General features: G+C 37.8%; 1 protein-coding gene across 2 annotated transcripts in view; it reads right to left on the reverse strand.

Moving 5' to 3' along the window:
• Window positions 1–17,281, reverse strand: part of dpysl2a (dihydropyrimidinase like 2a) — a 67,573-nt gene that overhangs the window by 31,972 nt on the left and 18,320 nt on the right. For both annotated transcript variants that reach the window (XM_087264123.1, XM_087264124.1), the window contains one exon: window positions 2,913–3,001. In XM_087264123.1, coding sequence (XP_087120249.1) covers window positions 2,913–3,001 — 89 coding nt within the window. The remainder of the gene's footprint in view (window positions 1–2,912; window positions 3,002–17,281) is intronic.

Consider the following 17,281-nt stretch of genomic DNA (forward strand, 5'->3'; position numbering starts at 1 on the left):
TGTTTAATAATTCATATAATAATGTGTTCAACTATAGCATGATATTGTATTTTAGAAAAATTGTTTAAGTTACAATAGGGTGAACGATATGCTGAAGCATGCTAATAGGACTTTTAATTTGCCAGTAATCTGGGTTAATCGCTGCGTTTAAGGTCAGTTTTCAATAAAAATCAACGATCTCCTCTGGCTGAGTGATATCTGATATAAAGTGGGTCTCAGATTGTACAAGAAGCACTGCATTAAATTACATTTTCCCCGCCATGTCTTTATAATATGAGCATTTATTTCACCCCAGTATATTCAATGGAGCTTCTGCACCTGACTGCCGATTCTGACGGGCGTGTGCGAGTAGACGGCTTTTCGTCTCGTTTTACGCTTGAGCAACTAAATGAATGCCAAAGTTTAGTTAACTGATTTTGTTTTAATGACATTACAACATCGATGCTGTAAAAGGAACTGAGTAAAAGAGAAAAAAAACTCACAATAACAGCTCACCGGAAGTTTACCAGTATGGGAAAAACACTAGCTCAGCATATACACTATTTAGAAGCAGCTGAATTCAGGTTAGTCGATCTTTTAAACAGCAGGTGGCAATGTGAAGTCTGGAAGTGCAGGTCTGATCCGTCTGAGCGAGCAGGTCTGAGCGTGCGGTTGAGTCTCCGGGCCTGCAGCTTCATAATGTTGGGGGAAAATGCCTCACAGCAGCTGTTTTCCATCCTATTAGATCGCATCTTTTTAAATGATCTGTCCAGCAGGTGGTGCTATTGGACAACAGTATTAGTTCAAAGATGATAAAAGAAGGGAAAATAGATTAAAACTATCTTTTCAAAGCTGTGCAAATGTGACTGTTTACACGCATCAGCTGCAGAACCGGAAGTTCTTATCATTCTCCTTGCGCATACACGCAAAGCGTAATGGGAAACTTTGCGTTCCAAGAAAAAGGTCTATAGCTTAGACAGCTGTGCTTCTATCCATAGACACTATTTTGACAGTCCATGCGCAGAGCTCAAAACGCAGGGCGCAAACGCTTTCAGGGCGTGTCAGAACGCATTTTTGCAAATTTAAGGACGGGAAAATCCGATTTGCACCATAGCGCATGGTCTAAAAGGGTTGAGTTTATTTTCTCAATGAGTTATAGGTGTGTTTTGAGAATAAACCAATTAGAGTCTCATCTCCCATTCCCTTTAAGAGCCAGCTGCGTCGCGCCATAAGCGCATTTTGACGTAAAGTAAGTTCACTTTCGCTTTTGCTCTCATGGATAGGGAAACCTTTACGCACAGACATCAATTAGCCTATAAATAATAAATTTTGTTTGTTAAGCGCAAAGATTTGGTTCAAAACTATTTCTAAATTCAGTTCTAGCAAACGAATAAATTAACAATAATAACCAAGTGTGGTCAAATTACTGAGTTATTTCCAAATACACCTGCCATGCCCCATATGATCTAAAATTTGACAGGTGGGCAAATCTAAGCTTGTTTTTAATAAAACAAATATAAATACGGATATAATAAATAATACTGCTAATAATAATAACATTATACAAAAGCAAATTGAATGAACTAAAAAGCCTCCCGAGATGAAGAAAGTAATGCAGTGGTTTTAAATCTTCATGTAGGCGAGAAATGAATATGTTTTGTAATATTTTAATAATTTATATTTATATCCTGTATATATCCTTATATCCTTATATATATCTTTAAGATGTTATATATTATTCATATGTAAAGATATTTGCGTATTGCTCTGCATCTTGTTTGTAGTGTGTAAGCCAGGCGCACTTTGCGCCAGACAATAGACCGACTTTGTTCTGGTCTAAAGATCAGACTATTTACAGTTTCTCAAAATAGCAACGTGCCAAAACACGCCTGCTTTTTTAGACCAGAACGCCTATGGGCGCACATTTGAGCGCAAATGCATTTGCTATTTAAACAGCGTGGCGCAACACTTCAAAATGACCCTTGCGCCGAGCTAAAAGTAGCAAAAGAGTATTGTGCCGTGCCTTGCGCCGGGTGTATGATAGGGCCCCATGTGCATTGAGGATTATTTTATAAAATGCTTCATGTGTGCAGAGTTACTGAAGTTTGTTCTGCGCGCTTGCGGTTTTTTAGTTACTTCTTTGGTTTGGTGCGTTAATCTGATCGTTACTATTATTCAAAAGAAGGTAACGATTCGCACTCAATTGCTTCGTACTATTTTTATTTTTACTTTTTCTTACATTTTACGGGTGATAACAGACAAACAGACATTTCGGCACAAAGCCTTCCTCAGTGTGTGTTCCATCGACATAATGCTTCATGGAAATGGAAAAATGTGCATAAGTTGTGAAATTGTGCATAATATATATATATATATATATATATATATATATATATATATATATATATATATATATATATATATATATATATATATATATAGAATGAGAAGAAACATAAATTCAGCAGTGATGGGGCAGCAAGTGGGAATGGTAGAGTTTGAAGATGCAAAACTACTCTGTGGGTCAGAGTAATAAGGCTGGGTGATTTCACCTAAAATCAAAATGCAGATTAATTGAACGATTTAACTTGATTACGATTAATGAACCGTCATTTTATTCATTTTTTTATGTTTTTGCCCGGGCTGCACAGTCGCGCAGTGGGTAGCACGTTCGCCTCACAGCAAGAAGGTCGCTAGTTCTAGCCCCAGCTGGGTCAGTTAGCATTTCCCCACAGTCCAGAGATATGTGCTATAGGGGAATTGAATAAACTAAATTGACCCTAGTGTATATGTGTAAATGAGTGTAAATGGATGTTTCCCAGCACTGGATTGAAGCTGTGTAAAACATATGCCAAAATAGCTGTTGCAACCTCTGAAATAGAGACAAAGCTGAATTAATGAATTAATAAATGATTAATAAAACTGTGACTTGCTTGATAACTCCATCCTCCATATAGATGTCTGCATGGAAAGACTGATCATCGTTGACGATCTTCGCTCCCTTGATGAGCAGACGGTCACTCTGCAGGTGAAACACACACACAAAACACACTGTTTATATACTATAACTCAACAGGTTTCACTTGCTATCAGTTTAAAGGGACAGTTCACCAAAAACGGTGAACTATTTGGTAAACCAAACAGTCATTATTTACTCAAAGTGGTTACAAACCTTTATGCAGTTCTTTATTCTGTTAAACACAAAAGAAGATACTTTGAAGAAAGCTGTAAACCTGTAACCAATGACTTACACAGTAGTAAAAACAAATACTGTGAAAGTCAATGGTCACAGGTTTACAGCTTTCTTCAAAGTATCTTCTTTTGTGTTTAACAGAATGAAGAATTGCATAAAGGTTTGAAATAAGTAAAGGGCGAGTAAATGATGACAGAATTTTCATTTTTGGGTTTACTATCCCTTTAAGAGCAGAAATATGTTGCTTTTGCACAGTGTGAGAACCTAAAACAAAAATACATGTGTATATTTCACAGTAAAGGGCAGTTTCACCCGTTTAATAAAGCTTTCTAACTTTTTCTAAGGTAACAGATACACTACATACTGTAGTAGTCAACATTTGAAGACAAGTATGGGTGTTCGATTGTTTCAGGACAACTTTGATCAAAGGATTAGATCCGCTTTAAATGTACTATATACTATACAACAAACTATACATGAAACAAATTATTCATATGGAGGCAGAGCGGTAGCGAAATGGGTAGTGCTGTCGCCTCATAGCAAGAGGGTCACTGCTTCGAGCCTCAGCTAGGTAAGTTGGCGTTTCTAGGGGTGCTCCGGTTTCCCCCACAAGTCCAAAGACATGCGGTACAGGTGAATTGGGTAGGCTAAATTGTCCGTAGTGTATGTGTGATTGATTGTGTATGGGTGTTTCCCAGTAATAGGTTGCAGCTGGAAGGGCATCCGCTGCGTAAAACATGTGCTGGATAAGTTGGCGGTTCATTTCACTGTGTCGACCCCAGATTAATTAAGGGACTAAGCCGACAAGAAAATAAACAAATGAAATTATTCATATGCAAAATATTGACAGGGAGACAAGTGGATGCAATTGGAAACCAAATGTATTTGCTAAACTGAAATATAAATATTTGTAGAGTTTTATATATTAAATTGGACAATAAATCTAATGTATAACTGGTTAAAGTCAGAAATAAACTAATCAATAGAAATAAAGGCAATACATTTTAAAATGTAAAAGTTTTAAAGTTTAATAAATGAATTAATAAGGGGAGAGCGGTGACGAAAATAATAACCTTGAAATAATAATAATCATGAAAACCTCATTTTAAAAGATAATTAGAGGTTTGAACCTACACTAGTCTCACGGTTCAGTTCGTTTATGATTATCATGCCATCAATTCGGTTCAGTTTGATATCTCGGTGAATCACGATGCATTGACAAGGCTTTCCATGCACAGTGTTATATTTTCTTCAAATAAATTCTTGTATTAAAATCTATGAATATATTTATATACTATTTGTAATGCAATTTTGTTATTTAATACAAACAGTCAGATATATGAACAGTACCTTTAAACAACATGAGCTTTTATAGCAATTAATATAAACAAATTTAAATATCCAGCTCGCTTTCTGATGCATGTCTACCAAGTTCTCTTACACCCCTTTGATTAGTCACACCCTCAACAAAAACGGCTGCGACTGACTCTTATAAGCAGCAGGTGGCAGCTGATCCATGATAGATATATATATATTAGGGATGAAACGGTATCAGAATTTCACGGTACGGTAATACCTCGGTATGAATGTCACGGTACGGTATTTATTGAATCATTTACAGGAAAAAACAAAACTTATGAAAATACTCCAAAAAAGTGCCAAAAGTGTTAATGACATACAAATTAGCCATCTATCTGTAAGCTTTGAAACAGGAACTTCAATTTTAATTAAAATAATTTTAATAATTAACAAAAAAATTAATTTTAACAAAAAATTATTAAACCATGTAAAAAAATAAAGTTTCAATTTAGTAGTGTTGAAAACTCATCACATTCAACATTTAATCAATCACTCACTCACTTAGATAGAGATGGGTTTAAAGGAAAATTATCATATAAATATAATCTGGTAAAAGCTGGTATCTCTGGGCATTTACAATGTCCCCTGCAACAGAAAAAAACCCTCTCATTTGGGACTGAGGTTTCTGGGACAAGAGAGATATGACTTGGCCCAGGTTGACAGCAGTGGGTAACGTTGTACATTTTCTTTCCCCGACTTGAGAGGACAAGCCATGAGTGAGATAGAGGTCTCATGTCTGCATCAATCTGAACAGTGTGCTGTGTTTCTGCAGTCCCCATGACTGTTATTAGTCGTATTCCCCAACTTGCAGGCATGTGCACACATAGGGCTCAACCTGTGCAGTGCACATGCCCTTTTTAGTCTTGGATAGAAAGTGCCCTTCCAAAATGATCAAAAGTGCCCCCGCGACGCGACAGACCCTCCGTCCCGCCCTTCAGTAGGCGCGCGACAACACCGCTCTTGAGTATGTGCGCTCAACCCCCTCCCCGCTTTACAGTACGCGCGCGACAACACAGCTGATCAGAACGCGTGCGGCGACAAAACCCGCTTCAGGTTCGATCATTTCCAGCTCTTTTTGATGCCCGCTTCTAGCAGCACACTCCATTTCCGCATTACTGGATCTGTAGCGACAACAGACCGCAAGGGATGATGGCCGAGCCTGGGCTGATGGGAATTGTAGTTTCCGCTACCTCCCGTTCGCTTCATTCGCCTGAGCAAATTTTCTCAGAAGACCTATAGTTTTACTGAGTCATGCGACTACGGTAATATCGAAAAAAAATAATATTGTGGTATGACGGTATTTACAATACCGTTACATCCCAAATATATATATATATATATATATATATATATATATATATATACATACAGCATGTCTATATATGTGCCTACAGTATATATGCATGTCACATTGACTATATCTGTGGCACAATGTTGAAAGCATAATTAAGAAAATTCCCATATTTGGTTTTGAGGACATGTTTTATATATAGTGTTAATTACATTTTTTAACCACAATTAAACCAAAAAGCATAATATATGTATAGCCAATTCAGATCTAACTCCTCATTGTACACACTGATAGCTAAGGAGATTCACTTAGTCATGTAAATGCATTCACTTGCAAAGACTTTACCATGCACATGGCCAAAATAAGTCACCACTGTTATAGCTGAAGTGATCTGATTCAATAAATGTCACCGCATGACAAGGTCAACAACAAAAATACAACAAAATGAGATGCAGTTCTCCTCATCTGGAGGTTCAGGACAAACTGCACAGTCAGAATCCTGTCCGTAACACGCAGTGCATCTACAAAAATGACCGACAAGCACTGGACATCAGGTTTAATCAGAGCTGAAGCATGAAGAGCGCTGAGGCAAAGAAACACAGTCAATCTTTTCATGCTAAATCAATTCTGACACGCCATCATGGGCTCAAACGTCATTTCAGGACATGCTTTGGTCCTGTTAAGACACAAGTAGCACACTCAAACATGTGGAACCAGCACTACAACTTAGAAAACAATCTGATCTAAAGGGGACCTATATTATACTCATTTTTACAAGACATAAAATAAGCCTCTGATGTCCCTAAAGTGTGTTTTAAGCTCAAAATACCTCACAAATATTGTTATATAACGATTTGAAAGAGTCCCTTTAGGCTTTGATCCAAATCATGCGGTTTTGTTGACTGTCGCTTTAAATTCAAATGAGATTGTTCTCTTTTCAAAAGAGGGCGGAGCTACAAATGCCTGTGTCTTAACATTGCTAGAACACATTTAAGCTGGGGTTGTGATCATGTTGTCCAAGGGCATGATGGGAAGTGTGGGGGTTTAAGCAGATCTGGTTTGCATTGTGCTCTGTAATTAAAGGGCTGATGGGATAATTGTTCTCTTCTGTGGCTGGTTGTCTGTTAATGAGCAGTGGATTATACTGTAATAGCCTACGGGAAGAACAATACGTCATGGAAAGACTGCAAAAAAATTATCATTTAAATACTGAGATTTAAAGACCACAAATAAGCTTAACGCGATAGTTCACACAAAAATAAAAATTTTCTGACCATTTACTCATGTGGTTCTAAACATTTATGAATTTCTTTCTGAAAGTAGTCAGGCATGGAAGAAATTCTGTTCAGCGATTAAGCAGATCTAAAGAAGACACATGAATATAAGATTGCTTTCACACTTCTAGTTTAATTCTTTTGGTTTGGCCAAAAAAGAGGAGAAAACGATACATTTAAACAAATCAATGCATCCATCTATCTATCTGTCTGTCTTTCTGTCTGTCCGTCCGTCCGTCCGTCCGTCCATCTTTCTGTCTGTAAATCCATCGGTCCGTCCGTCCATCCATCCATCCATCCATCCATCCATCCATCCATCCATCCATCCATCCATCCATCCATCCATCCATCCATCCATCCATCCATCCATCCATCCATCCATCCATCTATCTATCTATCTATCTATCTATCTATCTATCTATCTATCTATCTATCTATCTATCTATCTATCTATCTATCTTAGTGTATGTATGTGCATAAATGTATGTATATAACAATGAATGTATGTATGTGTGTGTGTGTGTGTGTGTGTGTGTGTGTGTGTGTGTGTGTGTGTGTGTGTGTGTGTGTGTGTGTGTGTATGTATATATATGCAAGTGTATGTACACACATAAAGGCATGTATATATGCAAGATTATGTAAATGCAACTATATATGCAAATGTATGCAAATATGTATGTTTAGGTATGCGCACAAATGTTTTTATATAGGCCAGTGTATATACAGGTAAGCAAACAAATGCATGTATATAGGAACGTGTATGTACAGGTATGCAAATATAGGCAATTGTATGTATAGGTTCGCAAATAAATGCATGTATATAGGCAAAGGTAAGCACAGGTATAAACAAATGCATGTATATAGGCAAGCGTATTTACAAGTATGCACATAAATGCATGTATATAGGCAAGTGTATATACAGGTACGCAAACAAATGCATGTATATAAATAAGTGTATGTACAGGTATGCAAATATAGGCAAGTGTATGTATGCACATAAATGCATGTGTATAGGCAAGTATAAGTACAGGTATACAAATAAATGCATGAATAAAGGCAAGTTTATGTACTGATATGCACATGAATGCATGTATATAGGCAAGTGTATGTACAGGTACGCAAATAAATGCAGGTATATAGGCAAGTGTGTGTACAGGTATAAACAAATGCATGTATATAGGCAAGAGTATGTACAGGTATGCAAATATAGGCAAGTGTATGTATGCACGTAAATGCATGTGTATAGGCAAGTATATGTACATGTATACAAATAAATGCATGAATATAGGCAAGTTTATGTACTGATATGCACATGAATGCATGTATATAGGCAAGTGTAAGTACAGGTACGCAAATAAATGCATGTATATAGGCAAGTGTATGTACAGGTATAAACAAATGCATGTATATAGGCAAGTATATGTACAGGTATGCACATAAATGCATGTATATAGGCAAGTGTATGTATGCACATAAATGCATGTGTATAGGCAAGTATAAGTACAGGTATACAAATAAATGCATGAATAAAGGCAAGTTTATGTACTGATATGCACATGAATGCATGTATATAGGCAAGTGTAAGTACAGGTACGCAAATAAATGCATGTATATAGGCAAGTGTATGTACAGGTATAAACAAATGCATGTATATAGGCAAGTATATGTACAGGTATGCACATAAATGCATGTATATAGGCAAGTGTATGTATGCATATAAATGCATGTGCAAAGGCAAATGTACGTACAGGTATACACATAAATGCATGTATATGGGCAAGTGTATGTACAGGTATGCAAATAAATGCATGTATATAAGCAAGTGTCTATACAGGCATGTACATATATGCATGTACCTGTATATATGCATGTCTGCTCCGAAATGCATGTATATGTGAACATAAATGCACATACACACACGCACGCACGCACGCACGCATGCACACACACACACACAACCCACAAAAGCTTCAGATTTTTTTTTTTTATAGCCCCATAGTCTGTGATCACTGCTGCTCCAAACCATCTTAACATTGTTAGTCACAGCGGAAGCACTCGGATCACATGGGTTATCTGTGATGTTTATACTGAGCTTCAGAAATCAAGATGAACTTGCTGTATTGAAGCATGACGAGGCATGTTTCTCAGTAGTCGTCTGTTGGTCACTCTTCTACACAAATCCATTACTAACGCTAAGTAAGGACAAACGCTGGGTCAAAGGCTCATTAAAACAGCCCTTTACGTCTGCTTTACTGCTGAGCTTTTGGCTTATTCAGCAGCTGTTTACTGTACTAATGCATATTCAGCAGTACTGACCAATTAGAGGATTAGGAAAACATCTGGATAAGATATCACACTTATCTGAACTCCTAGTCAAAGCTTTAGTAATATGTTATAATAATAAAATAAAAAATGTGGATATGTTTTTCATTTAAAGAGCCCCTATTTTGCATTATAGAAGGTCATAATTTGGTTTTGGGGGTCTCCAACATCAGGCTGATATGCATGCAAAGTCAAAAAACGCTTTTATTGTCTTATAATATGCATTTATTTTTACCTAATTATTCCAGAGACTCCCATATGATTCGTTCAGCGATTCATTTGTTCCCAAACCTCTCCTTAGCACGATGCTTCTCTGTGCTGATTGGTCCGATGACCCAGTCTATTGCAATTGGTTGACTGCATCAAACATGAGACAGAGAGAAATGTCCACTATGGCTTATCAACATTGTTGAAGTAGAGAGAGTGCAGAGTGTATGTGTGAGCCCAATGCAGGAGTGCATTAAAGCAATGCAGTTAAACACCAGCATATTGCTCTAGTCCAAACAATGGCACACATTTAGTATTAATTCACACAGCGGCAAAAGCTGAACTATTTTGAAACTTGACTACCACACGCGTGTAAGAACAGCTGATGGTGGCTATAGCAATGACAAATGGCGGATTATGAGTTCAGAAACGCTAAATTCGTAAAGAAATCGTCATCTGTAGCGTTTTCAAAGTGGTTTTAGACGCAATATGAGAATATAGAGTTAACCAGATACGTAACAAGTAACAAAAACAATTAAATACATAAATTGCAAGCTAGAAAAAACAAGGAGGCAGCCATTTTAATCGCACGTACTTACACTAGTGAAATGGAGGAATGAACTGATCCAGGAACTGTGTACTGTAAAATTTCCTGTCAAGCTCTGACAAAGTCCCATACTACATTAATAATCTTTTCTGATCCTTTCGTTAACAAACAGCCGATGAATCCCCCGTTGTAAGCATGTAGATTGCTGAAGCACTCATCAGAAAATGACAGAAACACAGCACAAGGCTGGGGCGATAATGCTGAGGTATTTGTGCAAAAATAAACTTCAACCACAGAGTCTTCACAGTATCATCTTTGGGCAGGGGGAATAACTTTCCTCTCACACTTCAGAGCATAGCGTCTTCGCGACATGATTCAACCGGGATCTGCTGCAGTGTTTGTCTTCCTCTTTTTCTTTCTACAGTGTTTGTGACCGGGGCCACGGGGTTCCTGGGTCTGTGCGCGCAACAAAAGGGCGGGGCTTGACTTCCATACCAACATCACACTGACACGGCTAAAAACTCGTTATTGTGGCGATTCAGTCGAACCACTATGAGTCGACTATTTTAAGAACGAATCAATAGTTTTAAACACTGCTGTTTCAGATTTAAGCCACGGTACAATGAGAGGGGGTCGTTTGGTGATCTCCAAAAATTTAATAAATTTGAAAATACTTTTTAAAATTACTATTGTTAATCTATAACCTACAGAAGATAAAATGTTACATAAAAAATACAATATCCAAACAAAAAGCCATCAGCCCTCCTTTTTTTTTTCAATTTTACATTGAATTGCAACCTCTAGGGTTTTTGGTTTTTACATTAGATTAACTACAGAGCAATAGCTAAACTTTCTGACACCTTTACAGCACTCTCGTACATTTAAAATAAATACAGGCCACGACTAAACATGGAGGACGAGCTTTAAGTAGCAGTCTTTAAAATTAAGCCAAGAAAAGATTTGTGATGTAACTAAAATATTGTGCCCACCAGTCTCATTAGGTGAGGTTAATATTAAATAATAATAAAAGAAATTATATAGTTGTTAGACTGTTGCACTTTTTTGTGTTGTCAATATGCTTGTGTTTATATATGTCACGATCGTGTTGAAGAAAGGGGCAAGGACTTAATTGCTGAACTAAATGGGTTTTTATTAATTGTAAAAATAAAAATAAACAGCAAAATAAACAACCCGAGGGGGAAAACATTAACTAAACACACAAAATTCACTGGGCTGGCTGGTAAGGAACAGGGCTGGAGAGACAGGACAAGGCTACAAACGACGACATATGATGACGAACTGGCAGAGGACAGCAGACATGAGGGGATTATAAACAGTAAATTAACAAATTAAGAGTTTTATAAAAAGTAAATTAACAAACAACCAGATGAACACAATTAACTAATAATAGGTTAACAAGGAGGGTGGGACTAGACCAGTGGTTCCCAACCTGGGGTCCGCGCCCCCCTAAGGGGGGCGCCAGAGTTCACAGGGGGGGCGCGGGAGAGGATAAGTATTGAGGTAGAAAAAGGCATAAAAATGGTCCACTATTATAAAGGGCTTTGCAATTAATCGAAAATCCGATTTAGATTTCGGTTTCAAACGATTATAAAAAAGCATTAATCGAAATAAATGATTATTGCATCATATTTCGCCACAGTTGTACACGTGTTGCTCCTAAAAGCGCGAAAAAGCTTATGTGTGTGTGCAGCACGATCACGCAGTCAGAAGCATGCGGCCGGTCAGCATTCACTCTCATTCACACACTGAGACGAGCAGAGGAGCGCAGACATTTTAAGTCATCTTAATGTGAGCGCTTTAATGGTCAAATAGGTGTCAAAACGCGGTGTTTAGTGATTATTTACATTAACCCTCATTTGTGTAATAAACAAACGAGTTGAGGATCAAAAGACGTGAAAGAGAAACCATTAAAGAGACAGCGCGCTATTATCCTTCTGCCGCCTGTTTTTATCATTATTAAACAAACATAACGAGAAAACCCTCGCTGCTCTTGACTGAAGGACTGCTGTAGCTAAGGTGTTTTTCTTACAGTGAAGATGCTTAAAGCACAGTTTGTTTCATATTTTTATTCTATTCTATTGTATTTATTTCTCTTTCCTTTGCAGGGTGGAAAATAACTGTATGTATACAGTAGAAGTCAGAATTATTAGCCCTCTTGAATATTAGCAAACCTTTTCCTGCCCAATTTCTGTTTCATGGAAAGAATATTTTATTAACTTATTTCTGAACATAATAGTTTTGATATCTCATTTCTAATTACTGAGATTTCTTTTTGTCTTTGCTATAATGACAGCACATAATATTTTACTAGATATTTTTCAAAATACAAGCATTTAGATTAAAGTGCAGTTCAAAGGCTTAATTAGAGTAATAAGGCAAGTCATTATAACGGTAGTTTATTCTGCAGACAATCAAAATTATATATTGCTTAAGGGGGCTAATAATATTGACCTTAAATTGGTTTCAAAATATTTAAACCTTTCTTTATTCAAGCTAAAATAAAACAAATAGAAGAAAAAATATTATAGGAAATACTGTTAAATTTCCTTGCTATGTTAAACATAATTTGGGAAATATTTATAAAAAAAAAAAAATCTCAGGAGCGCTAATAATTTTGACTTTAACTGGCAATGGTTTTGAATAATCGTGATTACAATTATGACCAAAATAATCGTGATTATGATTTTTCCCAAAATCGAGCAGCTCTACTATTATACATGTATTTTTAAGTACCAAAAAAAAAAAAATCTAAACACATACTTAAAATTCCAAAATAATAGTGAAAATAATTGAAATAAATAACTTTAAATAATTATTTAAATTTTGCTCACTCGGGCAATCTGCTTGTCAACGTGTCGTAAAGGCAAAATCAAAACAAAAATGGCAGACAAACGTAAATGCAGTGATTCTTCAGAGGCGAAGAAAAAGATTAGACAGTATGACAAAGCCTACCTAGATTTTGGTTTTATTTAAGGCCAAGACAAGTTAAAACTGATTAATTAATATTTTCTATACATATTACTGTATATTAATATTACACAAACACACACATACACACACACATATATATATATATATATATATATATATATATATATATATATATATATATATATACACACAGTACATGTGTGCGTGCGTGTGTATTTATATGGTGGGGGGGCTCCAATGTTTGTATATGTTCATGGGGGGGGCCCCAAAGAAAAAGGTTGGGAACCACTGGACTAGACAATAGACGGGAGAGCACATGACACAAAGAGACAACACAAGCCATGCACTCACATAAAACAAGACTAGAACACACAGCCAATGAGAGAACTCATTAACCGCGTGTTCATGTCAACACAAGCACACCATGCATGTAAACACGCACCATGTGCTAAACACGACACCAACAGAAGACTGAATCCAAGACACGATGGATGAAAGCACTCACTGTGCACTCACACACACAGCGTGCATATTTCATCCCAGCGCCGACCAAAACTAAAACCAACTGGACTGAGATGCAGGGAATGAAACAACGCGGCAGACAGATGAACGTGAACACCCAAACGGAAAACACGCACCCGGATCAATCGGGGAAGCGCACGGTCCATGCACGTTCACAAATGACGCTCATGCACAGACACACAATAACAAAACAAGTGCTCGACTCAAGAAAACTTGAGCTGAGCACAACAGGACAGGACTAGACAGAGCTAGTGTCTGGACTCTGCCACCAAAACAAGAATTTACAAGACCAGAGTGGCAGAACCCTGACAATATGGCCTATTGGTTTGTGTGAGTGTTGTGTGCAATGTTTGTATAATTATAAATAATAGTGGGAAAATAGTAGAGCGAGTCATTGGCATTGTTATTTTAGGGGTCCCGGGCTGAAACGTTTGAGAACCCCTGCTGTAGACAATCGGGAAAAAAATAGCTTAAAGTGGCTAATAATTTTGACATTAAAATGCTTTTTTTTTTTTTTTAAGTTAAGTTTATGTATAAACTAATTTCGAGAGGATCCTTTGCTTATGATTGCCAGCGGCTGGATCCGCATTATCCAATTCACAATGCTCCAATCAGACGACTCCTAAACAACTATAAATACCCTGGGTTTCATTCCACTGCCATCTTCATTTTGAAGATTCCCCCCTTTCACCCCTACTCCTCCACCTGCCTAGATGGGTGACACGGTGGCCCAGTGCGTAGCACTGTTGCCTCACAGCAAGAATGTCTCTGGTTCCAGGCTTTACCAAACCAGCAGACATTTCTGTGTGGAGTTTGCACTTTTTCCCCGTGCTCACGTGGGTTTCCCCCGGGGTCCCCAAATTCCTCCCACCATCCAAAAACATGCAGGTAAGTCAATTAACTGATCCAAATCGGCACCATAGACATGCTCCTAGTATGTAGTTATCTCCCAGAGCAATCACTTACTGTTCATTAGCTACTACAGCAGGGGAGTTCTCGAGATCTACCTGAGCTCAAACTCCCCTCCCGCCTTGCAACAGGAGGGAGCCCCAGGCTCGAGGATCATGAGTTCAGGGCTCTCTCCCAGGACAGCATGCCAAACAAGCTTTATAATCAATCATCAGCTAAGTGTGAACTCTTGAAACTGCTTTTATTCTAGCTGAAATAAAACAAATAAGACTTTTTCCATAAGAAAAACATATTATCAGACATGCTGTGAAAATTTCCTTGCTCTGTTAAACATCATTTGGGAAATATTCCCCAAAAAAAAAAAAAAAAATCAAAGGGGGCTAATATTTCTTTCTTCAACTGTATGAGCCCAAAAACACAAGCTTGCACAGATCTGGAACATCAGCATCACCAAAAGCAGTGATTTAGACTAGCTTACACAACTCACAATTAACATAAGTGCTTTTACAAAAAATACAAGCTTTATATTTGAATATATAAATCCTCAGAATGCTGGCACTGCTTTACTCTCTTCGTATTACTCAAAGTGCTCGAAATATTATACCGTGGTAATGAACATTATACAACAATGGCTGCGGATGAGGCTGAACCCAGAAAGTTCCTTTAATCCATTGTAAAGCCTGTGAATGGGCTTAATGAGTAATTACGTAACAGCAGAAAGTCCCTCCTTTACATCAGTGTGCTTGAATCATTCAACTAAAAGTTTGTAATGGTTAAAAGTGTTTCCGACAGCTAAGAGCTGCTCTGTTTAGAGTAAAGAGCCAAATGCAGCACTTAATAATTAACTCTTTGGTTTCTTTCACCTCTGATGAGTTTAGTATGTCCTGCAGGAAGCGTAAGGGGTTTCTAATGATGGCCTCCAGAGTGACCATCTCTGTGACCCACTTACTGCAAATCTGGTGCACAATTTTTCCCTAAATGCATCCCAAGCTTGTCCAATAGACATTAAGCTATAATGGCCTTTGGATGGAGTGCATTCTGGATGCTGGAGTAAAAGTGCCTTTCTGAAAGTAATGCGCATTGAGAACTAGGAGAGCTGTGGTTCAGTAAGTGGGTCAAGCATGCTCAGATTGTTGACGGTTCAGTCATGTCTAGTAGTAGTGGAAGGATTTCAGTGGCTGCTGGTGTTTTACATCTTCATTGTGTTGAATCCGCAGATTCTTGTATTCTAGCTGACTTTTTCTAGCTGAAAAGTATTGTCGCCTATCCAAGTTTTAGGAACAACAAATAATAGCTGGATCATTTGGTATCAGAAGTGGCTTATATGAAAGGCAAAGGCCTCTAGATTACGCTTATTTGACCAAAATAAAATACGATCACGCCTTGATTTTGAATTATTTAAAAAGGACAGTAAGTTCTGACGTTGCTTAGACAAAAGTCTTGTTACAGAAATAATGTCCAGTAAAGAATATAAAGTCATGCTGCAGTGGAAACAGAATGAATATTGTGTCTGACTCCATCATGAGCTTGGAGGACTGCATCCATACATCTCTGCAATGATTCAAATCACTTATTAATAAAGTCATCTGGAATGGTGAAGCGCTCTGGCAGGACTCCCAGAGTTCATCAAGATTCTTTGGATTCATCTTCACCTCCTCCTTCATCTTACCCCAGACATGCTTCATAATGTTCATGTCTGGTGACTGGGCTGGCCAATCCTGGAGCACCTTAAACTTCTTTGCATTCAGGAGCTTTGATGTGGAGGCTGAAGTATGAGAAGGAGCGCTATCCTGCTGGAGAATTCACCCTCTCCTATGGTTTGTAATGTAATGGTATATAATTGATCGCCTCATGCTGTTGGTGTTGCCATTCACTATGCAGAGCGAGTCAGTATTTGGGAATTTACACAGACAGTTCTCTAAGATGGGACACTCACGTAAACTGGATCTGTGAAAAGCTTCACCAAAGACTGCATTTTCTCCAAAGGTTATGGTTTTATGGTGTTGGTAAGAAAATCATGTACTTATTTTATCAAGCTGTATTTGTATTTTGATATCTACATGGTATGGAAATCTTTCTGTAAATCTGAAATCAAAAAATTTTAATATTATCAGAACTGCAACAAGACTAATAGGATCTGAAACTTTTACTAGTATATAAACACTCTACGAGCAATGCACTCTGAATGAAGTGAAAAGAGTTTTCAGTAACCCCATATCATGTACTCTTCCCATTTTACGATCTTTCACCTTCTGGAAGAAGATACAGAACTTTCCGCTGGAAGCGAAACAGACTTAAGAACTCTTTCATTCCTGTGTCAATCAGACTGTTTAACACTGATCGATAATGTATGTAATCCTTTTGCATGTTGGCTTATTTTTAAATTGTCATCGTGTCAGAACCTGCGAGAGGGTGCTCGCTGCAGAGGCATTTGAGGAGAGGTGAGCTCCAGAGAGGGGGAGCATGAGCTGTCGCTCCTCCTCCTGTAAGCTGTTTTAATGCGTACACCAACCCCACCCCTAACCCTACCCCCAGTGACATCACTCGTAGAAGAAGTGCAAAAAAGGTGGAGCTCAAGCTTAAGCTCCCCCTCGCTGGAGCTCACCTCTCCTCAAATGGCTCTGCAGCGAGCACCACTTGGAACCTGCTGAAGTGCTGTGTGAGTCTAAAGAAAATTTCCCTTTGAGGGACAATAAAGTATACAAACAAACAAACAAACAAACAAA

This window comes from Danio rerio, chromosome 8 (genome assembly GCF_052040795.2).
Source record: "Danio rerio strain M-AB ecotype USA chromosome 8, GRCz13ab, whole genome shotgun sequence".
Lineage (NCBI taxonomy): Eukaryota > Metazoa > Chordata > Actinopteri > Cypriniformes > Danionidae > Danio > Danio rerio.